This window comes from Eubalaena glacialis, chromosome 17 (genome assembly GCF_028564815.1).
Source record: "Eubalaena glacialis isolate mEubGla1 chromosome 17, mEubGla1.1.hap2.+ XY, whole genome shotgun sequence".
In the NCBI taxonomy this organism is placed as follows: domain Eukaryota; kingdom Metazoa; phylum Chordata; class Mammalia; order Artiodactyla; family Balaenidae; genus Eubalaena; species Eubalaena glacialis.
The window spans coordinates 18,824,480-18,845,412 of NC_083732.1; the positions used below are offsets into that span (position 1 = coordinate 18,824,480).

The following is a 20,933-nucleotide window of genomic DNA, read 5'->3' on the forward strand; positions in this document are numbered from 1 at the left end:
GTAGGTTTTTAAGGCCCCAACTCCATGCCATTTTTTGGCTACTAATCCCAGACCATGTCCTTTAAAGAATTTCAGGTAGCAAAGCATCTAAAGGGGTGGCTGTTTTTCTAGAACAAAGTGAGAGTTTTGGAATGAAATACATTCCACACACAAAATAATGACCATTTTAAGGTATTCCCTGGACCTGTAGTTTGCTAAAGTGAGTGCATTCTCAAGCCTGGTGAGACCCCCCCACCCACCATGCAGAACTACAGCTAATGTCCTGTGTCTGGGGTCTCATCCAGCCGGGCTCTACTCTTTGCCTGAACCTGTTGCCGAGCAGAAACACTTTGCGTGAGCCTGTTCAGTTCAGAGCTTTAGGTTCTGCTCTCTGGCCATGAGAATTGTTGTATAAAGAACTTGTGGAAGGGAATTCCCTGGCGGTCTAGCAGTTAGGACTCCACGCTTCCAAGCCCAGCAGCATGGCCATAAAGAAAGAAAGACGGAATAGGAGGGGGTGCTTAGGGTTTAAAAAAAAAAAAGAACCTGTGGGAGAGAGAATAGCAATGCAGAGGGATAAAGAGTGCTAGTCTTTTGATCTTCTAAAGAAGACCTACAGGGTGGTTTTTTTTTACTATTGATTGGGAAGTACTGGTTTTGTTTTTAAAGCTCTGTGCTCTCATTTGTATCAAGTGTTTGCAAAGAGTACATTCTGAATCATTTTCCTTTCCTCTTGCAGGAAGTGCTCAGATATTAAACACACACACACACACACACATACACACACACACACACACACATTCAAAAGAGGAAACAGTTGGATAGGAACTCAGAAATCATGTGACTGATGACTAAGTTAAATTTTTTCTACTTATTAAAAAGGAAGAGTCTGATGATTAGTTACTGATTGTCGTTGCATTTTTAAAGTTTTGAAGATACTGAATCATGTTCCCATTTATGCTTTTTTCCACCCTGTTTTCTTCCACATTTACTGAACCTGGAGAGAAACTCTGGATCTGCAACTCCTCTGACACAAGTGTTTGGTACTCCTACTGTGGTAAGTACGAGGGCAAAAGCAGGTACTCATAATGTCAACTGTTCCAAGGGCAAGTTTTCACAGGAACCTTTTTCCGCTGTCGCCGGGATGCAGGAAATGACCGTATGTTCCAGCTGCCGGGGAGGCTGCTGGCAGCAAAAGTGATGTCTGGTTCCTGCCCTGGGTGGATTTTCTCCATCCGTCACCGGCCTCACAGGTCTCTGAACTGTGTTGCACTTGACCTCCAAGTGCGTCTGTCCTTTCCTGTGGTCAGCTATCTCTACCTTGAACCCAGTTTCAGATTCTTCCCAGTCTGGGCAGAACTATCTGCTTCTGAGATTTTGCCTCAGCCCCAAGACTGACCGGGTCTTCTTGAGAAGGTAGAACAGTCCTAGCTGCTGCTTGGAATTGATTATAGCTCCAGGCAATGATTTTTTTTTTTCCAACGTTATGTTGGGTGTATAACAGGTGCTCTGTAAGTGTTTCAGGCTGTGGTTTTTGAAGGCTCTTGGACTTACCTCCCTAATTGGATGTAAGGCTGATTCTGTCAGTTACTGTGTGACCTTGAGCAAAGTCTTAGCCTCTCTGTGCCTCAGCTTTTTTATCTGTAAAGTGAAAGTGATTTTTGAACCCATTTTACAAGGATTGTTTTGAGGTAAAATTTTTAGCACAGAGCCACATAGAAACAATAATATTGATTACTTAAAAAAAAAAATCAGCCACACTCTAATGCTATTTACTGGTTGGATCACTGTTGTTTTGTTTTATCTTGTTTTGTTTAGTTTTCCCTCTTTCTCTACAAATATCTGCTGGTCTGAAAGCACAGCTTCGGGGCTTGACTACTGTTTTGGTTTGGTGCTTTGCACTGTGTTGCTCACTATAGGTTGCTTGGCCTTTTCTACCCACTAGTGATATCAGGAAGGTTTAAGGGGATGCTCCCGAAAATACTTGCTAGCTGAAATCCTCATGGGAAAAAAGGATTTGTGGTCTAATCATTTGGGGGAGATTTACAAATGGACTTTGAGTTCTGAGAAGTTCTGCAATAAAGAAACCTATTTACTCCCCCAATTTTCCGTTTTATTTTGTTTTATTTTTTGAGTGTGTGTTTACAATCCTGCAAATACACTCTGGCAAATATTAATATAAAGTTACTTCTGGGGAATTAGGGTAATTGCCAAATGTGGGAGCAAGACCTAAGTGTGTGACTAGTCTCAGACTGGTGGCTTTTTTTTCTGTCTGTGATTGTGCTGAATTCCCTGAAAATTCCCCACCCCGCAAGGTAAGTTTACACTGCCCTGTTCCAGGCCCTCTTCAGCGCACTCGGCCCCCTTCTCTCCTCTCCTTTGGCGCTTCTACTCCATGCATTGATTATGCTACCTTCTCTGTGCTGTATTTCCTATGGCCTTTATTTATATAACACTTCATATTATTATTTAGCTTTTAATCTTCTAGTAACACTAACTCAATTTGTCTTCTGATTTGATTTTTGAGGAGGGATTTTATCTGTTTCTCTCCAATGCTGAGAAATTCTGTGGTCCTTTCCTGCTGCCCCACGGATGTAGGGACCGTGGAGAGCAGGTGGGATATACAGCTAAGCGAGACCCTGCTTGCTGCCATGCCCCTCTCCCCTGCCCCTGCCACGTCAACCTTTCCCTGCCTTAGAGAATCCGTCCTGGCTGAGATGGAAATGCGTCATTTGTGGGAAGCACTGATCCCTCTAGGTATTATTGTCAGGATGTTGGTGACGACAATTCAGTCCTTTCTGTGAGGATGATTCCCATTTGGCCAAGCTACTGGGCATACACGGTATACCTGTTTGCTAGGGCTGCCATAAAAAACATCACAGACTGGGTGGCTTAAACAGCAGAAATTTATTTCTCACAGTTCTGGAGGCAGGAAATCCAAGATCAAGGGTCAGCAGGTTTGGTTTCCTTCTGAGGCCTCTCTCCTTGGCTTGCAGATGGCTGTCTTCTTGCCATGTCTTCAAATGGCTTTTTCTCTGTATGCACTCATTCCTGGTGACTCCCTGTATGTCTAAATCTCCTCTTCTTCTAAGACACCAACGGTATTGGATTAGGGCCTACCCTAATGACCTCATTTTAACTTAATCACCTCTTAAAGGCCCTGTCTCCAAAGACAGTTACATTCTGAGGTACTGAGGATTAGAACTTCAACATATGAATTTAAGGAGAACACAGTTCAGCCCATAACATACAGAAATGGCAAGAATTGACTGTTTTATGCTCCACCTTTGGAAAAGGCAGAAAATGTGGCTGTCTGAGTCAGTCCACAGAGCCCTGGACACACACCGTCCCGTAACCTAGAGTTGTGAAACTCAGCTCTAACCTTTTTTTGGCTATGGATAGTCCTGAAACTCAAGGAATTAATTAATTTAATTAAACCAATATTCACTGAGCATCTGGCATGTGCCTGCCCTAGACACTGAGGATATTATCTAGCAGTGAACAACAAGACAAAAGTCACGGCCCTCCTGGAGGTTCGATCAGTGAAATATTCAGCATGTCAAATGGTGGTGATTGCTGCGAGAGAGAAATAAAGCAGGGGAGGGGATAGAGAGTACAGAGATGGGGATGGGGGTTGCATTTTAAATTAGGACGGGCAAGGAAGGCCTTACTGAGAAGGTGATGTTTAGCAAGGACAGGAATAGTTGAGGGAGTGAGCCACGCCCATATCCAGCGGAAGGGGTGGAGGGAAGAGCAAGCACAACGGCCTTGAGGTGGGAACACGGCTGGTGATGGAGGGATAGCAAGGAGGCCAGTGTGGCTGCGATGGAATGAGTGTGGGATAGTAGCAGAAGATGACATAGAAGGGAATGGGGAGAGAGTGAGGGCCATGTAGGTCAGGGAGTAAAGCCTGGTCTGGCTCCTGGGTTGATAATAATCTGTAAGGCGGCAAAGGTGGAAGCAGGCGACCTGTTGGGAAGCTGTTGCAATAATCCAGGTGAGCGAGAGAATGGTGACTCGGACCGGAGGGGGAGCAGTGGAGGCGATGAGGAGGGGTCCAGTTCTGGAAGTATTCTGTAGATGGAGCCGACAGGACTTGCTGACTGATTGGACGTATGGTTGCAGCATGGTCCTCCCAGCTAAGTGAGCGTATCTTGGCATCTGGAGTGTCCCCCCAACTCCAAGCAGGCCAGCCTCTTTACTGGCCTTTATTTATACTTCTGTTGATATATATGTGTACTATTCTGTAACCTGAAATATTCGTGTCCATCTTTCTGTTTCATGGAAACCTCTGAGGTCCATCAAAAGTCCTACCTCCCTTACAGCGCCTAGTCAAGTCAGTTGAATTTAATTCAGTTTAATAAGTCTTTAATAGGCATTAGGTTTCATTATTATGCTGAGGAATACTGAGAATGCAAAGGTTATGTTAAGATGTAGCTGGTATCTTCAAGGAACTTCTGGCTTTTGTCTTACTTATGTGTAGTAGGAGGGATAACTATACATATCACCAGGATTCATTTGTTTATTCTACAAACTCAACATGGCCACTGGGAAGTCTAAGAGCCATTTGGAGCTAGGACTCTTATACTCCTTTCCAAATCTGTTTCTTCCTAAATCTTCCCTATCTCATCATCCACCTAATTCCTTACCCCCAAACCAGGGGTATCCTTAATTATCTCTTTCCCTTATTTTTCACATTGAATTTATCGATGATTCCGTTTTTAATATCCCCAGAATATATTCTAAAGCCAACTACTTTTTTTTTTTTCTGGCCACACTGTGTGGCTTGTGGGATCTTAGTTCCCTGACTAGGGATTGAGCCCAGGCCATCACAGTGAAAGCACCAAGTCTGAACCACTGGACTGCCAGGGAATTCCCCAACTACTTTTTTTTTTAATTTAATTTTTATTTTATATTGGAGTATAGTTGATTTACAATGTTGTATTAGTTTCAAGTGTACAGCAAAGTGATTCAGTTATACGTCTACAAATATCCATTCTTTTTCAGATTCTTTTCCCATATAGGTTATTACAGAATATTAAGTAGAGTCTCCTGTGCTATACAGTAGGTCCTGTTGATTATCTATTTTATATATAGTAGTGTATATATGTTAGTCCCAAACTCCTAATTTATCCCTCCTCCCCACCTTTCCCATTTGGTAACCATAAGTTTGTTTTCTATGTCTGTGAGTCTGTTTCTGTTTTGTAAATAAGTTCCTTTGTATCTTTTTTTTAGATTCCACATATAAGTGATATCATATGGTATTTGTCTTTCTCTGTATGACTTACTTCACTTAGTATGATAATATCTAGGTCCATCCATGTTGCCACAAATGGCATTATTTCATTCTTTTTTATGGCCGAGTAATATTCCATTGTATATTCCACATCTTCTTTATCCATTCCTCTGTCGATGGACATTTAGGTTGCTTCCATGTCTTGGCTATTGTAAATAGTTAAAGCCAACTACTTTTCACTTTCCTTTGCTCACCACTCATGTCACCTTCATCTCTTCTCTGGCCTCTGCAACATCCTCTTAAATTGTCCTTTCTCCACTTTAATTCTTGCCTCCATACAATCAGTTCTTAGCATAGAGACCAGAGAGATCTTTTAAAAATGTAAATAAGTTATATAATGTTATTTCAATTGCTTAAAGCCCCCCAGTGGCGTTTCACTACAATTAGAGTGAAATCCCAACTTTGTACCAAGGCGTCCAAGACCCCTCGAGATGGCCCTTGCCTACCTGTCTGATTCCTATGATTCCCATGATTCCCACCCTCCCTCATTATTTTCCATTTACACTGACTTATATTATTATTATGGTTATTGTTTGTATTGCCAATATAACCAGCATAAAATTTACCCTTTTAATGATTTTTAAGTGTACAATTCAATGATATTAAGTACATTCACTTCACTTTGCAACTATCACCATTATCCATTTTCGGAATTTTTCATCATCTCAAACAGAAACTCTGTACGCATTAAACAATAATTCCCCATTTCTTCCTCCCCCCTAGTCCCTGGTAACCTCTACTGTCTGTCTCTGTGACTTTGTCTATTATATGTATCTCATGTAACGGTCTTTGTGTATATATGTGTGTGTGTTTTTGTTGCTTGAACATGTCAAAGTCATTGTCACCTATGAGTCTGTACTCCTGATTACAATGTCCACAGGGTTGGTTGCTTTCTGTCACTCACTTACTGGATACTGTAGTTGAGGTATCTCTACCCATTGCCACCCCCAACTCCTCCATCCCCACCGTACACTCAGTCTTTCTCTCATGGCCCTGTTTGATTTCTTTACTAGAGTGTACATTTATCAAGAGCCGGGCCCTTGCCTGTCTTGTTCATTGTTTCTCTAGTGCCTAGAGCAATATTTGATGCTAAGCAGAAGTGAATAAACACACATTTATTATCTACAGTGTGCTATGCGCAAGAGACATGAAAAATGAATGAGACATGCTTCCTGCCCTCAAGGCTTGTGCTATTTTTATGAAGAAGACTGACATGCAAACAAATAATTGTAGTAAACATTTTAAATGACCATCGAAGGATGATCAAGTACTGTGAATGATAGTGTGTTTGTGGCTGTCGGGCTGGGGAGGGGTGGAGGAGTCAAGGACGGCTTAACAGCATTGTTGATATTTGAGTACATTTTGAAGGCAGACAAGGAGTTTCTAGACCGATGAGGACAGGGCATTCCTGTCAGAAGGAACTGCGTATTTATGTAATGGAAATTCTGTTCAAGAGGTAAAATGATGTGCTGTGATGGTTCAACTCCAGCTAATGCTTCCTCCCTTGATCTCCAATAGTACTTAATGCCAACACTCAGGGTGGCACTGGTTTCATTTTCTGTGCCAACTGCAGTTGCCTGGATTGTTGGGTTAAGAAGGATTCTGAGGCAGAGCTCAGTGGGAAAGTGCTATGATGGATTCGCAATGCTGACATTTGTGGTTGCAGGGGAAACCGGAGGCTCTTGTACTGTGCTTTTGCTGAACCTGGTCACTACTTTCTGTAGTATTTAATAAACCAAATGTAGAATTTTACCATAAACATGGTGACTTTAAAGTAATAAAGCTATTTTCCGTTAGTTCCCAAACCTTTGCAAATAAATTAAAAATCACATGCTATGTACTGTTATGTGATCTTTTGATTCTTACATCTAATTTTTTTAATGTATGGTGGTCTTGTCTTCCTAGAAAAATCTCAGGCTTCCTGACATAAAGATTAAGGTTACACTTCTATTCTCCACCCTCACTCCACCCTACCCGACTCTGCCTTGCTCTGGTGCTGGCTTAACACTGAGCACCCATAGGGGTATTCTGAACATTTGTCTGATTGCATTGACTTGTCGATGGTTTCATCATAATCAGACCAACTTCAGACATGTGGGAACCTTAACTAAAAATAGAGAATTGCCCTTATGACATACAACATGGCCCTGGTGATTCACTGCTTTTAACTTGTTCCCGGCTTTGCTCCAGAGTCTTGGTTGGCTTGCTCTGAGGGTTTTCTACAAGCTTATCACTGAGAAAGAAGAGACACATTGCACTGTGCTCGGTAATGCATATGAAAGTACCCACGTTTCAATACCGTGTCAACCTTTCATGGTAAGAAAGTTAATAAGTATATTAATTATGCAAACCTTCAAAAATATAGGTGAAAAAAAAAGAAAAGAAGGCACCATAAGCCTATCACAGTTAAGAGTTAACCACTATGAGCATTCTGATATTTTGGTAACTATTCTTTTAGATATATAATGATATATGTTGAAAACAGTAAAAGTAGAACCATATTGTATATACTGTTGGGTAACCAGCATTTTTTAAACTTGATAGTATACCATAAACGTCTATAACATTAAATATCCTAAAAATTCATGTTAATGACTGTATATTAATTCAGTAAATAGATGCACAATGTTTATTTATTCAGTCACCTCTGAGCATTTTTTTACTTGAGATATAATGGATATATAACATTATATCAGTTTCAGGTATACAACACGATGCGGTATTTGTATATAATTGTGAAGTGATCACCGCGATAAAGCTACTTAGCATCCATCACCGCACATAGTTACAATTTTTTTCTTCTTTTGGTAAAAACTTTTAAGATCTACTTTCTTAGCAACTTTCAGATATGTAAAACAGTATTATTAACCACAGTCACCATGCTGTACATTACTTCCCCATGACTTATGTATTTTATAACTGGAAGTTTGTACCTTTTGACCCACTTCACTCATTTCTCCGATCTTCCACCCCCTACCTCTAGCAGCCTCTGTGTCTGTGAGTTTATTTTTTGTCTTTTGAGTGTGTTTGTTTTTTAGATTCCACATATAAGTGAAGTCATACAGTATTTGTCTTTTTTTTTTTTTTTTTGGCTGCGCCACACGGCTGATAGGATTTTAGTTCCCCAGCCCGGGCCCTCGGCAGTGAGAGCTCGGAGTTCTAACCACTGGACCGCCAGGGAATTCTCTGTCTTTCTTTGTCTGACTAATTTCACTTAGCACAGTGCCCTCAGGTTTCATCCATGTTATTGCAAATTGGGCAGGTTTTCCTTTGGTCATAATCCACACAGGAATAAACATCTTTGCATCAAATGTTTGTGAACATCCATGATTCGATGAAATGACTGTTAATATAGCTCATTCTGTGAGATTTTTATTGCAGGCAAACTAAATTCATTGAATGAGAGCTGTTAACATTAATTTTAAGGGTTGCATTCAGGGGCAAATTAAATAAAACTGGTTTAGTCTCTTCCTCCTCCTCCTCAGGGCTTTTATAAGCTCTTCTACATCCTTCTTGAAACTTCTTATTTAGGAAGATTTGTTTATTAACTCATTCATTCATGTATTCAGTCACTTACCATTTACTAGAATTCTAAGTACTTGATGTGTATTTTCTATTTTTAACCAATGGAACATACAGAAAGGTGAGGAGAGTATAGAAAAGAAGAGCAATGTAGAAAAGAACAGGTTAAAAAGTATGAAAATGGAACAAGTAATTTTATGAAAATATGTTTTGGGGAGTTCACCCCCTTCCCCACAGTTTAAAGTAATTCACTACCTTCAACCTCCACCTTAACAATGTAAGGGCATTAAAATACTAATCTGTTTACATTATAGGGAGTTTTTTTGGTATTCGTACAGTATTTTAAATTTTATCTTACTGTGGTAAGAACATTTTACATGGGATCTACCCTCTTAAATTTTTGAGTGTACAGTACATCATTGTTGACCGTAGGCATGAAATTGTACAGCAGATCTCTACAGCTTATTCACTTGCTTGACTGAAACTCTATGCCCATTGATTAGTAACTCCCCATTTCCCTCTCCCCTCAGCCACTGGCAACCACCATCCACTCTTTGATTCTATGAATTTGACTGTTTTAGATACGTGGGCTCAGGCAGTATTTGTCCTTATATGACTGGCTTATTTCCTTTAGCATAATTTCCTCAAGGTTCATCCATATTGTAGCATATTGCAAAATTTCCTTTTTTTTAAGACTAAATAGTATTCCGTTGTATGTATATACCACATTTTCTTTATACATACAACTGTTGATAGACATTTAGGTTGTTCCCACATCTTGGCTATTGTGAATAGTGCTGCAATGAATTTAGGAATGCTAATATCTCTTCGAGATCCTGATTTCAATTGTTTTGGATAAGTACCCAGAAGTGGGATTGCTGGATCATATGGTGGTAATATTTTTAATTTTTTGAGGAATCTCTATATTGTTTTTTATAGCAGTTGTACCATTTTGCATTCCTACCAGCAGTGTGCAAGCATTCCAGTTTCTCCACATCCTTGCCAACTCTTGTCCTTCTTTTCTTTTTTTGATAATAGCCACTCTGACTGGTGTGAGGTGATATCTTATTGTGGTTTTGATTTGCATTTTCCTGATGCTTAGTGACGTTGAGCATTTTTTCATATACCTGTTGGCCATTTGCATGTTTTCTTTGGAGAAATGTCTATTCAAGTCCTTAGCTCATTTTATTTTATTTATTTATTCACACACACTGTATTTTATTTTTACAAGAGATAAATAAACTGACACCAAGCACTGGAAATGGATGACCACAACAAAAGCAACAATGATTGCAATTACCAAACACAAAACACACTCATACTATGTCATAATATTGACATTCAGTCCAGTAATCCTTCACTGTAACAGCTCCTTTACTTTGCAGTGAAAATTGACTTGTATATTTTTTGCCTCTGAGTCCTTGTGGGATTTTTTTTTTTTGTTCAAACAGAAAGTCACAGAAATTATAATCATCCTCATCAGTTCACTCAGTCCCATGTAATTAATTTTTTTTTATCTTGATCTTTTGTTAGTACTTTTATGAATTCATCAGTTTTCCATTAGAGTTCTGAAAATGCTTATTCATTCAGTTCAGCAGTATAGTCAGTTACCAGAAACCTGTACTTACCAGAATTCCTTGAAGATGAAACCCTTTTATAGGGACATTTTTGTGAAAGCATCAGAGTACACCCAGAACTGTCTGTAAATGACAAAAGACTTAAAAATGACCACGGTTAAAGATTTGATGAAAGTTCATAATAATGCAATTGACAAGGAAATTTAGTTATTTCTGAGATATACATTTTAAAGTAATAACTAGAATTATGACTTATAACATTATACCAGAACATATAAGATTTCTAGAAATTTCATGTAATGTCTGAAACATTTATATTAACATATTTCCATACAAGTAACCCAAAGAAAGTTTAGCATTAGTTTTTTTGTTTGTTTGTTTATACCGCAGGTTCTTATTAGTCATCAATTTTATACACATCAGTGTATACATGTCAATCCCAATTGCCCAATTCAGCACACCACCATCCCCACCCCACCGCGGTTTTCCCCCCTTGGTGTCCATACGTTTGTTCTCTACATCTGTGTCTCAGCTTCTGCCCTGCAGACCGGTTCATCTGTACCATTTTTCTAGGTTCCACATACATGCGTTAATGTACGATATTTGTTTTTCTCTTTCTGACTTACTTCACTCTGTATGACAGTCTCTAGATCCATCCACGTCTCAACAAATGCAAGTCCTTAGCTCATTTTAAAATCAGGTTATTAGTTTTATTACAGTTGAATTGTTAGAATTCCTTATATATTTTGGAGATTCACACCTTATCAGATATATGGTTTTCAAGTATTTTCTCCCATTCCATAGGCTGCCTTTTCACTCTGTTGATTGTTTCCTTTGCAGTACAGAAGCTTTTTAGTTTGATATAGTCCCACTTGTTTATTCACGTTTTTGCTGCCTTTGCTTTTCGTGTCATATCCATGAAATCATTGTCAAGACCAATGTCATGAAGCTTTTCCCCTGTATTTTCTTCTAGGATTTTTACAGTTTTGCATCTTATGTTTAAGTCTTTAATCCATTTTGAATTGGTTTTTGTTTGTGGTATAAGATAAAGGTCCAGTTTCTTTCTTTTGCATGTTTTGCCAGCACCATTTGTTGAAGAGACTGTCCTTTCCCCATTGTGCATTCTTGGCATCCTTGTCAAAGATTAGTTGACAAAATACACATGGATTTACTTCTGGGCTCTCTGTTCAGTTCCATTGGTCTATATGGCTGTCTTTTTGCCACTACCATACTGTTTTGATTACTGTAGCTTTGCAGTATAGTTTGAAATCAGGAAATGTGATGCTTCCTCTTTCGCAAGATTTTCTTGCCTATTTGTCATCTTTTGTGGTTCCATATGAATTTTAGAGTTGTTTTTTCTATTTCTGTAAAAAATGCCATTGAGATTTTGATAGAAATGTATTGACTCTATAGATTGCTTTGGGTAATATGGACATTTTAATAACATTAATTCTTCCAATCAATGAACATAAGATACTTTTCCATTTGTTTGTGTCTTGTTTAATTTCTTTCATCAATGTTTTGTAGTTTTCAGCATACAGGTCTTTCACCTCCTTAGGTAAGTTTAATCCTAGATATTTTATTCTTTTGGTGCTATTGTAAATGGGATTGTTTTCCTGATTTCCTTTTTGTATAGTTCATTGTTAGTGTATAGAAATGCAACTGATTTTTTTGTATTTTGATTTTGTATCCTGTAACTTTACTGAATTTTTTGATTAGTTCTGACAATTTTTAATGGAGTTTTTAGGGTTTTCTAGATATAAAATTATGTCATCTGCAAACAGAAAATTTTACTTCTTCTTTTCTGATTTGGATGCCTTTTATTTATTTTTCTTACCTAATTCATCTGGCTAGGACTTCCAGTATTATGTTGAGAGTGGGTATCCTTGCCTTGCTTGTGATCTTAGAGGAAAAACTTTTAGTTTTTCACTGTTGGGTATGATGTTAACTATGGACTTTTCATATATGACCTTCACTATGTTGAGGCCATTTCCTCTAATTCTAGTTTGTTGAGAGTTTTTATCATGAAAGGATGTTGAATTTTGTCATCTATTGAGATGGTCATGCGATTTTTATTCTTCATTCTATTAATGGGGCATATCACATTAATTGATTTTTGTGTGTTAGACCATCCTTGCATCCCACGGATAAATGCCTCTTAGTCATGGTATATGATCCTCTTAATGTGCTGTTGAATTCAGTTTGCTAATATTTTGTGAGAATTTTTGCATCTAAACTCATCAGGGATATTGGCTTATAGTTTTCTTGTAGTGTCTTTGTCTTGCTTTACTATCAGGGTAATGCTAGCCTCATAAAATGAGTTTGGAAGTGTGCCCTCCTCTTCATTTTTTTGGAAGAGTTTGAGAAGGGTTGGTGTTATTCTGACTTAAATGTTTGGTAGAATTCTCCTGTAAAGCCATCTGGTCCTGGACTTTTCTTTGGGAAATTTTTGATTACTGATTCAGTCTCCTTACTAGCTATAACACTGTTCAGACTTTCTTTCTTTAGTCCTCTGGGGATCTCCTTGGAAAATGTGGGGCTCGGAACGCATGAACCAATCTCTTCTCTCTGAGTGAAATTGAGGGGTAGGTTATCTTTTCCTAATTATGCTATGCCAGCAGCAGTGTCTCTTGTGAGAGGTGTCCCGAACCTCAGTACTGAATTGGTGAGTCTGGTTTTACATTCTCCTGGATGCAGGAAACTTTCGGTTGGTTTCTGATTTCTCACAAAGGGAAATTGTCCGTAAATTTTTGCTGAACTGGTGTGTTTGTCAAGGGAAGGAGGACTTTTTACTCTACCATCTGGCTGACTTCACTCCTCTGGGGAAGGAGATATTTTTAACTACCCTCAGTTTTTCTCATTATAAAATTTTAATGCTAAAGGTAGTTTGGGGAGCTGATATTCAGAATACTTATTGTAAATGATTTATAGTAATTTTATTGACATTTTCTTTCTTCCATTTAGATAACTTGAAATTCCCTATTTCTATAAATACCGAGCCCTGTATAACATTGAAGGGAGGCCATGGAAATCTGTATCTTTACTACATTCCAAGTAAGTCCAAAGTTTTGTTTTTGTAGATCAATTAAAAGGGTTCCAGAAATATCAATGAAAAATGATGGTGTTCTAAATGTATGTGTATTAGTTTTCTCTTGCTATGTAACAAATTATCACAATCTTAATGGCTTAAAACAGGACATATTCTTTATCTCATAGTCTTTGTATATCAATAGTCTGGGCATGGCTTACCTGTGTCAGCTTCAGGAGGTCTCCCACAAGGCTGCAATTAAGGTGTTGGCCAGGGTTTCTTCTGAAGGCTCAACTAGGGAAGGACCCAATTCTAAGCTTATGTGGTCGTTGACAGTGTTCAGTTTCTGTCTGATTGTTGGCCAGCCCTCAGTTCCTTGTCATGTGGGCCTTTTCATCATGGCTTCTTGTTTCATTGAAGTTAGCAAGGGGGACAGTTAACTAACAAGATAGAAGTCACAGTCTTATGTAGCCTAATGATGAAAGTGCCACCCTATCGCCTTTGCTGTATTCTGTTTGTTAGAAGCAAGTCACTAGGCTAGCTTACACTCATGAGGAGGGATTACATAATGGCATGGTAAAAACTGAAATAATTTGAAACTTCTAACCATCTACTAGGTATATCCATTGTCAATCATTAGATATTCAGCTGATAAGTAAACTTGGGTTTCCATGAGTCAAGGATTTGTGTATGAGCAAGTCAGGACTTTTTTTCCTAAAGGCGACCTTTCTAGAAAAAAATATGATGATGATGATGATATGAAAAAAGGCAATGATTTTTGTTTTGTGTTATTTCTTCTTTTTCCTCTCTATGAGTTTACTTGCCATCATCTTATAAAAGTTAATTGGGTGATGGTGATAGCATTGGGCTGGATCTGAGTGTTTGTGAAAACACACAAAACTTTCATCCTCTCCTACTGGTCAGCTGTTGCCTGTAAGGATCCCAGGAAATTCATTTGTAATCATCATCATTATCATTATTGTTTTCATTTTCACTATTATCATTTACATCCTAGCTTATATTTGGAGCTTATACTTTAAAATGTGCTTTTACATAAATAAGCTAAAGAAACATATCACCCTGATTTTAGTTCTCCAGCTTACAGGAAAAAAGGTAGTTGAGAATCTAGAAATGATAGACAGTAAACTTATGCTTTAATTTCCCTGAAAACCTGTATCTTGACACTTTGTTTCTGCATTCATTTATTCATTAAAAAATACTTAGTAAATGTATAGTTTATTTCAAGTATTATGCTAGGTGCTGTGAATTCATTGATAAATAAGACATTCTCTTGACCTTCAAGAATCTCTCAGCGCAATAGGAGAGACAGATGTGTAGATAATATAGTATGATAAGTGAAATGATAGCAATAAGGCTTAGTGGTAGCACAGAGGAAAGAACAATGAGCTACTTGCTCCACTTTCTTGGCCAAGGGTGAAATAAATAATCTAAACTTTTTTTTTTTTAACTGAAGTATAGTTGATTTATAATACTATATTAATTTCAGGTGTACAACATAATGTTTCAGTACTTTTACAGATTATACTCCATTTAAAGTTATTACAAAATAATGGCTATATTTCCCTGTTCTATATGATATATCCTTGTTGCTTATTTTATACATAGTAGTTTGTATCTCTTAATCCCCTAAAATAATCTAAATTTTTGCCCAGCGAAGGCTCTACAATTTCTTCCTGTTTTCTCAGGTTTTGTTTTCTGGTCGATGTGGTGTGCTTTACCTCTAGGTGTTTGCAAAAGTGATTATTTACATAATGAATGACCTCATTTTCAAGTGATCCCCTTCCCCTTACACACAGGAAGCAGGCCTTCCAGACCCAAGTAATAATAATACAGCACAGTTTCACTTAGGGTTCTCTGAAAAGCAGATACCAAGAAGGAATTAGACATACAAAGGATATTTTGGGGGGAAATGTTTGTGAACAATAAAGGAAAGAGGAAGCTAGAGGAGGCAAGGAGAGGATGCAGATAGAGGTGTTGGTCTGATACCTTTGAAATGGGAGAGAAGGAAGGATAATTTGGTAGGATGGTCATCAGACCAAAATGCATCCCTAAGACATCCTCAGCCAGGTCAGTGGGGAGTCTTAGAGCAAAGATAGCCTGTCACACGTGTCCCATGATAGGCAGGAGTAGGCTGGCTCTAGTGTCCTTGTGCTCTGTCGTTATAGGAGCAGACTGTTAGAGTCTGGCCTCCGGATGAGTGCTAAGATATATCTGAAAGTGCAGTAGCTGGTGGCTGTCTGCCCACTGCCCTCCTCCCCACAGATTCTTTGGAAGGGAGTTTTAAGCAGCACACCTCCATGGCCACCACAAATACCCTAATCACTTACTAAATATGACATTTATATAACATGATATTAATTCAGTAATGAAAGAATTATTCAGTCATGTTTTTTTATAATGCTTTGCAGTTATGACCTGAGTTTCCCTAGAATATACTAGAACATCTGTATAAAACGTGGGCCACATTCATAGAAATCAACCTTATTTTTGTGGCCCTATCTCTACTTAAATTCAGTAAGAGCTATAAGAGCAATCTTGTACCAAAAATAGGTTGGGAATGGAAATGATTTGAGACTTCATAGCCTTGCTAATAAATTATATGTCATTATTAACTAATTGACATATACAGCTGGATCATAAGCCTTCCTCAAAGTTATTTCCAGAAGTTCCCAAAGTTGTGTTAGGTGAGCTCAAAAACAGTCTTCTTTGCTAAACCCCCGAGAGCCACCATGTTTCTTGTCTCTCACTCCAACACCCACATTGATATCTCTGGCCTGCTGAGCCACGCAAGTGGTACCTCACTTCAACCACTGTTCACGTGCCTAACATGACCACAGTGATATCTAAGGGCAAGAAGCTTCTCAAGATGTAAAGGGTTGAGATGTCAAAGCAGCACTTCCTTTCTTGGAATCATTGAAGACTGGAATCATAGTGTGTTCCACCCAGAAATGGAAGAAGATTCTTTGTTCTGCATTATCATTGGATGCCACGCTACCATGTGCTTGTATCTCAAGGCATCCCTTGTGAAAACAGCTATTCAACTTCTATACACATCCCTGCTTTGAGAAAGGTTCAGGTCCATGTCCATGGCGTGGGCCACGGGGCCACTGTTTGAAACAGACTGTGTAACATTCTTCTTCTCTACGCTTTACCCTGAAAGTAGAGAAGTGGAGACAAATAAGGAAGTTTGGTGGTACTTTAGGCTCAGAGTAACGAGAGCCTGCATTAAGATAGTGGTAATGGGGATAAAAGGGACGCAAGTAGGATTGACCGGGATTAGGAATTCTAGTGCTGATTTGGTGATGAAGATAAGGAAATCAATTTTGGATCTTTTGGGTGTGGTAATAAGTGACATTTGAGTAGAGATATTGAATGCACACAGGGGACAGATGCTTAAAAGAAAAGTTGAGATTAAAGATGATGATTTGGGAGTTATTACCCTATGTGGTATTTAAAGCTGGGGAGAGTGTGCAGTGTGAAAACTGAGAAGCACTGAGATTAGAATCCTAAGAAAGATGAGTCAGTGAGCTAGAGTGGGGAGAGGAGTCAGAACGGCTGGAGGACAGCAAGAAGAGAGTGGTAGCACCAACACCAAAGGAAGGACAGGGTTTTGAGGAAGGAGCTGGCAGTTCTGTTCTGCACAGCCAAGTTCAAGGTAAAGATGGAAAAAAATTTTTTTTAATTTTTATTATGGCTACAATGAGTCATGGTGACCTTATTAGGAAAATACTTTCCATGAGGTAGTGGTTACAATAATTGTTCTCATTATAAAAAAGATTATGCATCTTGTCCAGTTGGGCCAACTGAGTAACTTAGAAGAGTTGAGCAAAATGCATTTCTTCCTGGAATTTTCCATCTTCATTGGTAATAAAGAGATCCTGAGGAAATAATAAATAGCTCATCTATTTAATTTTTAATCAAAAGGTTCAATTTTGTTCTCCAAGAAATCTTTCATCAAAACAACCTTCCTGGGCTTCCCTGGTGGCGCAGTGGTTGAGAATCTGCCTGCCAATGCAGGCGACACGGGTTCGAGCCCTGGTCTGGGAAGATCCCACGTGCCGCGGAGCAGCTGGGCCCGTGAGCCACAATTACTGAGCCTGCGCGTCTGGAGCCTGTGCTCCGCAACAAGAGAGGCCCGCGCACCGCGATGAAGCGTGGCCCCCTCTCGCCGCAACTAGAGAAAGCCCTCGCACAGAAACGAAGACCCAACACGGCCAAAAATAAATAAATTATTAAAAAAAAAAAACAAAAAACCAACCTTCCTTTCCCTTCCCTCTCTTTTGAATTTCCTAGTGGAACTATGACTACAACTGGAAATTTTATATTTTCATTTGATAGTTTTCTCAAAAATATAGGTTATTCTATTTTTAGGCATAGCCCACATAATTCTCACTGTGGAACAGCCTATTTGATTACAATCAACTAGTGGCCCTGTCAGAACTTCAGTTTTCTCATCTACAAAACAGGATAATAATATCCACATTATGGGTAGTTGTCATAATTAAATGAAATAATGTAGGAAAAGCACAGGGCATATTTTAAGTATACAGTAAATGTTGGTTATTAAATATTTATTAAAAAATACCTTATTTGAGGGGCTAATGAAATTTTTTTCTTTTTAAGGAAGAGACATAAAAAGCTTATATTTCAATATCTATGTATCTTTTAAGTCCGTGAATTTCCCAGTGCGCAAAGAAGTTATTTGCCGAGGATCTGATGATCATTATTCTTTTTGCAGAGCTCTGAAGGGAGGTAAGCATTCAATTCATATTACCCTCAGAATAGAGTATAATACCTTATGAGAACGCTATGAAAATTAAATACGTTAAAAATGTGAAGCTCCTTTTCTGATAATAATTCTTTATTTCCATCCAAAGTTTTTCTTTTAGCAGTTTAAACAATATTTTACAATTATGTGACTGGATTATTATTAAGATGACACTTATTTGGTGTGTTTGAAGGGATATTAAAATTTTTACCTTGTTCAGATTAATACTGTATATTTACCCTTGGTTATGGTTCTCTTTTTCTAAACATTGCATTTATTATTTTTCATAAAAACACAATAGAGTTTTCTATGCAGTTACATTCGTTCCTTCAGTGTCTTTTCTCCCTTTTTTTCCACCCTGGAATTATTCACAGAATCATAAAATTTCAAACTTTAGGAACTTAAAGGTCGCTTATTGCAAACCCATGAATTTTTCCTTAATAATTTTTAAACTAGTATTTTAAATAGTTTAAAAAATTCTATATATCATATTGTCACATTACCAAAAATTAGAAAATGAAAACAATCAAAAAGTCACAGAATCAAAAAATTGTATAATCATATTGTCACATTACCAAAAATTAGAAAATGAAAACAATCAAAAAGTCACAGAATCATATTTCTAAGAACATTTTAGAGTATTTTGTTCTCATTTTAAAATTCATGCATATTGTTATGCAGTTGTAAGTATACTGTACTATAATTATTTTCTTTTTAAAAATTAATTTATTTAATTATTTGACCAGATAATGCATGTGGTTTAAAAATCAGAGTATAAATGTTACATAATGAAACATCTTCCTTAGTGGGTATGCCCTGGTTTACTTAACTATTTTCCTATTAGACATTTAGTTTTCTTCTGATATTTTTACTATTATAAATAATATTATAATGCATATATAAATATTCTCATATTTTAGATTTGAATATTCTCATGTTTGGAAGAAGGAGTTAACACATAACTCCAAGGGAGATTCCTGAGCTTAAATGGTTTGAATCTATGTGGTTTCGTTTACATAAGGCCGAATTGCTTTTCTGAAAGATTGTATCAGTTTGTACATTGTACCACCGGCAATGTATACATATAGTAGTTTAATCTCTGTCTTGTTAACACCGGGCATTATCATTTTATTTTTAAAAATTTTTATTGGGGTATAATTGCTTTACAATGGTGTGTTAGTTTCTGCTTTATAATAAAGTGAATCAGCTATACGTATACATATATCCCCATATCTTTTCCCTCTTGCATCTCCCTCCCATCCTCCCTATCCCACCCCTCTAGGTGGTCACAAAGCACCGAGCTGACCTCCCTGTGCTATGCAGCTGCTTCCCACTAGCTATCTGTTTTACATTTGGTAGTGTATATATGTCCATGCCACTCTCTCACTTCGTCCCAGCTTACCCTTCCCCCTCCCCGTGTCCTCAAGTCCATTCTCTATGTCTTCAGAACCATTTCTTTTTAGATTCCATATATATGTTTTAGCATATGGTATTTGTTTTTCTCTTTCTGACTTACTTCACTCTGTATGACAGACTCTAGGTCCATCCACCTCACTACAAATAACTCAATTTCATTTCTTTTTATGGCTGAGTAATATTCCATTGTATATATGTGCCACATCTTCTTTATCCATTCATCTGTTGATGGACATTTAGGTTGCTTCCATGTCCTGGCTCTTGTAAGTAGAGCTGCAATGAACACTGTGGTACATGACTCTTTCTGAATTATGGTTTTCTCAGGGTATAGGGCATTATCATTTAAAAAAAAAAGTTTTTAAAAAACTTTATTAGGTTAAAAAACTTAAGCCTAATTGTTTTTTATTAACATTTTAAAAATTACTATATTGCAGTTGAATGTTTTCCCCTATAATTATTTACCATTAACCAGTGCCCTCTCTTGTTTAAAAAAAGATTTCAGGTAGTTTACATGCATATGTTAATCTGAGCAACATAACATAAATTAGATAGACAAAAATTAGATGGGACAAAAATGGAAAATAAGGGTAGAGAATTAATGGAACGAGAGTAATATAAAAATTCTTAACAGAAAGGCTTATACTTGCTTTGACAGGGACATCAATTGGATTATACATTTATTAGCAGTCAATAAAAAAAAAAGTTTCTGGGAGTTCCCTGGCGGTCCAGTGGTTGGAACTCTGCGCTTTCACTGCCGAGGGCCCACATTCGATCCCTGGTTGGGGAACTAAGATCCCACAAGCTGTGCAGTGTGGCCAAAAAAAAAAGTTTCTAAGTAAACCAATCTGCTTGCTATGCAAATGAAGCTTCAAGATATGTCTCCCAGCCAACCAACTCTCCTCATCTCTAACTTGTCTGCCACCCCCAAGCCACATACACATTGTGGAGCTGGCATTGCTTATGAGTCTGGGCTCAGAGCCATAAACACCTGATCCGTGTCCCAGCTTTTCCACCTATCAGCAATGTGACCTTGGGTGTTATTTAACCTCTATCAACCTCGTTTTCCTCATCTGGGAAATGGCAACGGTGAAACCTATTTTACGTGGTTTTAAGGATTAAATTAGAGAATGTGTGTTAAAAAGCTTAGTACAGTGCTCAGCGTGAGAATTCAAGAATTATGGTGATTAAGTATTCATGTGCATAATAGGATCCTTCTTTTGTTCCTGACTTTATAGTCCTGTCATTTTCATGAGTGAGGAAACCGATGTCTGCAGTGGTTCAGTAACGTGCCCTTGGTCATTTGGAGATCTGGTAATGGAGTAGCCT

At 38.0% G+C, this 20,933-nt stretch overlaps 1 protein-coding gene across 1 annotated transcript in view; it reads left to right on the top strand.

Moving 5' to 3' along the window:
- Positions 1-895: 895 nt before the first annotated feature.
- The window catches only part of LY96 (lymphocyte antigen 96), a 28,347-nt gene continuing 8,309 nt past the window's right edge, over positions 896-20,933 (top strand). Inside the window, exons 1-3 of the mRNA XM_061171951.1 lie at positions 896-1,036; positions 13,339-13,428; positions 18,047-18,175. Coding sequence (XP_061027934.1) covers positions 925-1,036; positions 13,339-13,428; positions 18,047-18,175 — 331 coding nt within the window. The 5' untranslated portion in view covers positions 896-924. The remainder of the gene's footprint in view (positions 1,037-13,338; positions 13,429-18,046; positions 18,176-20,933) is intronic.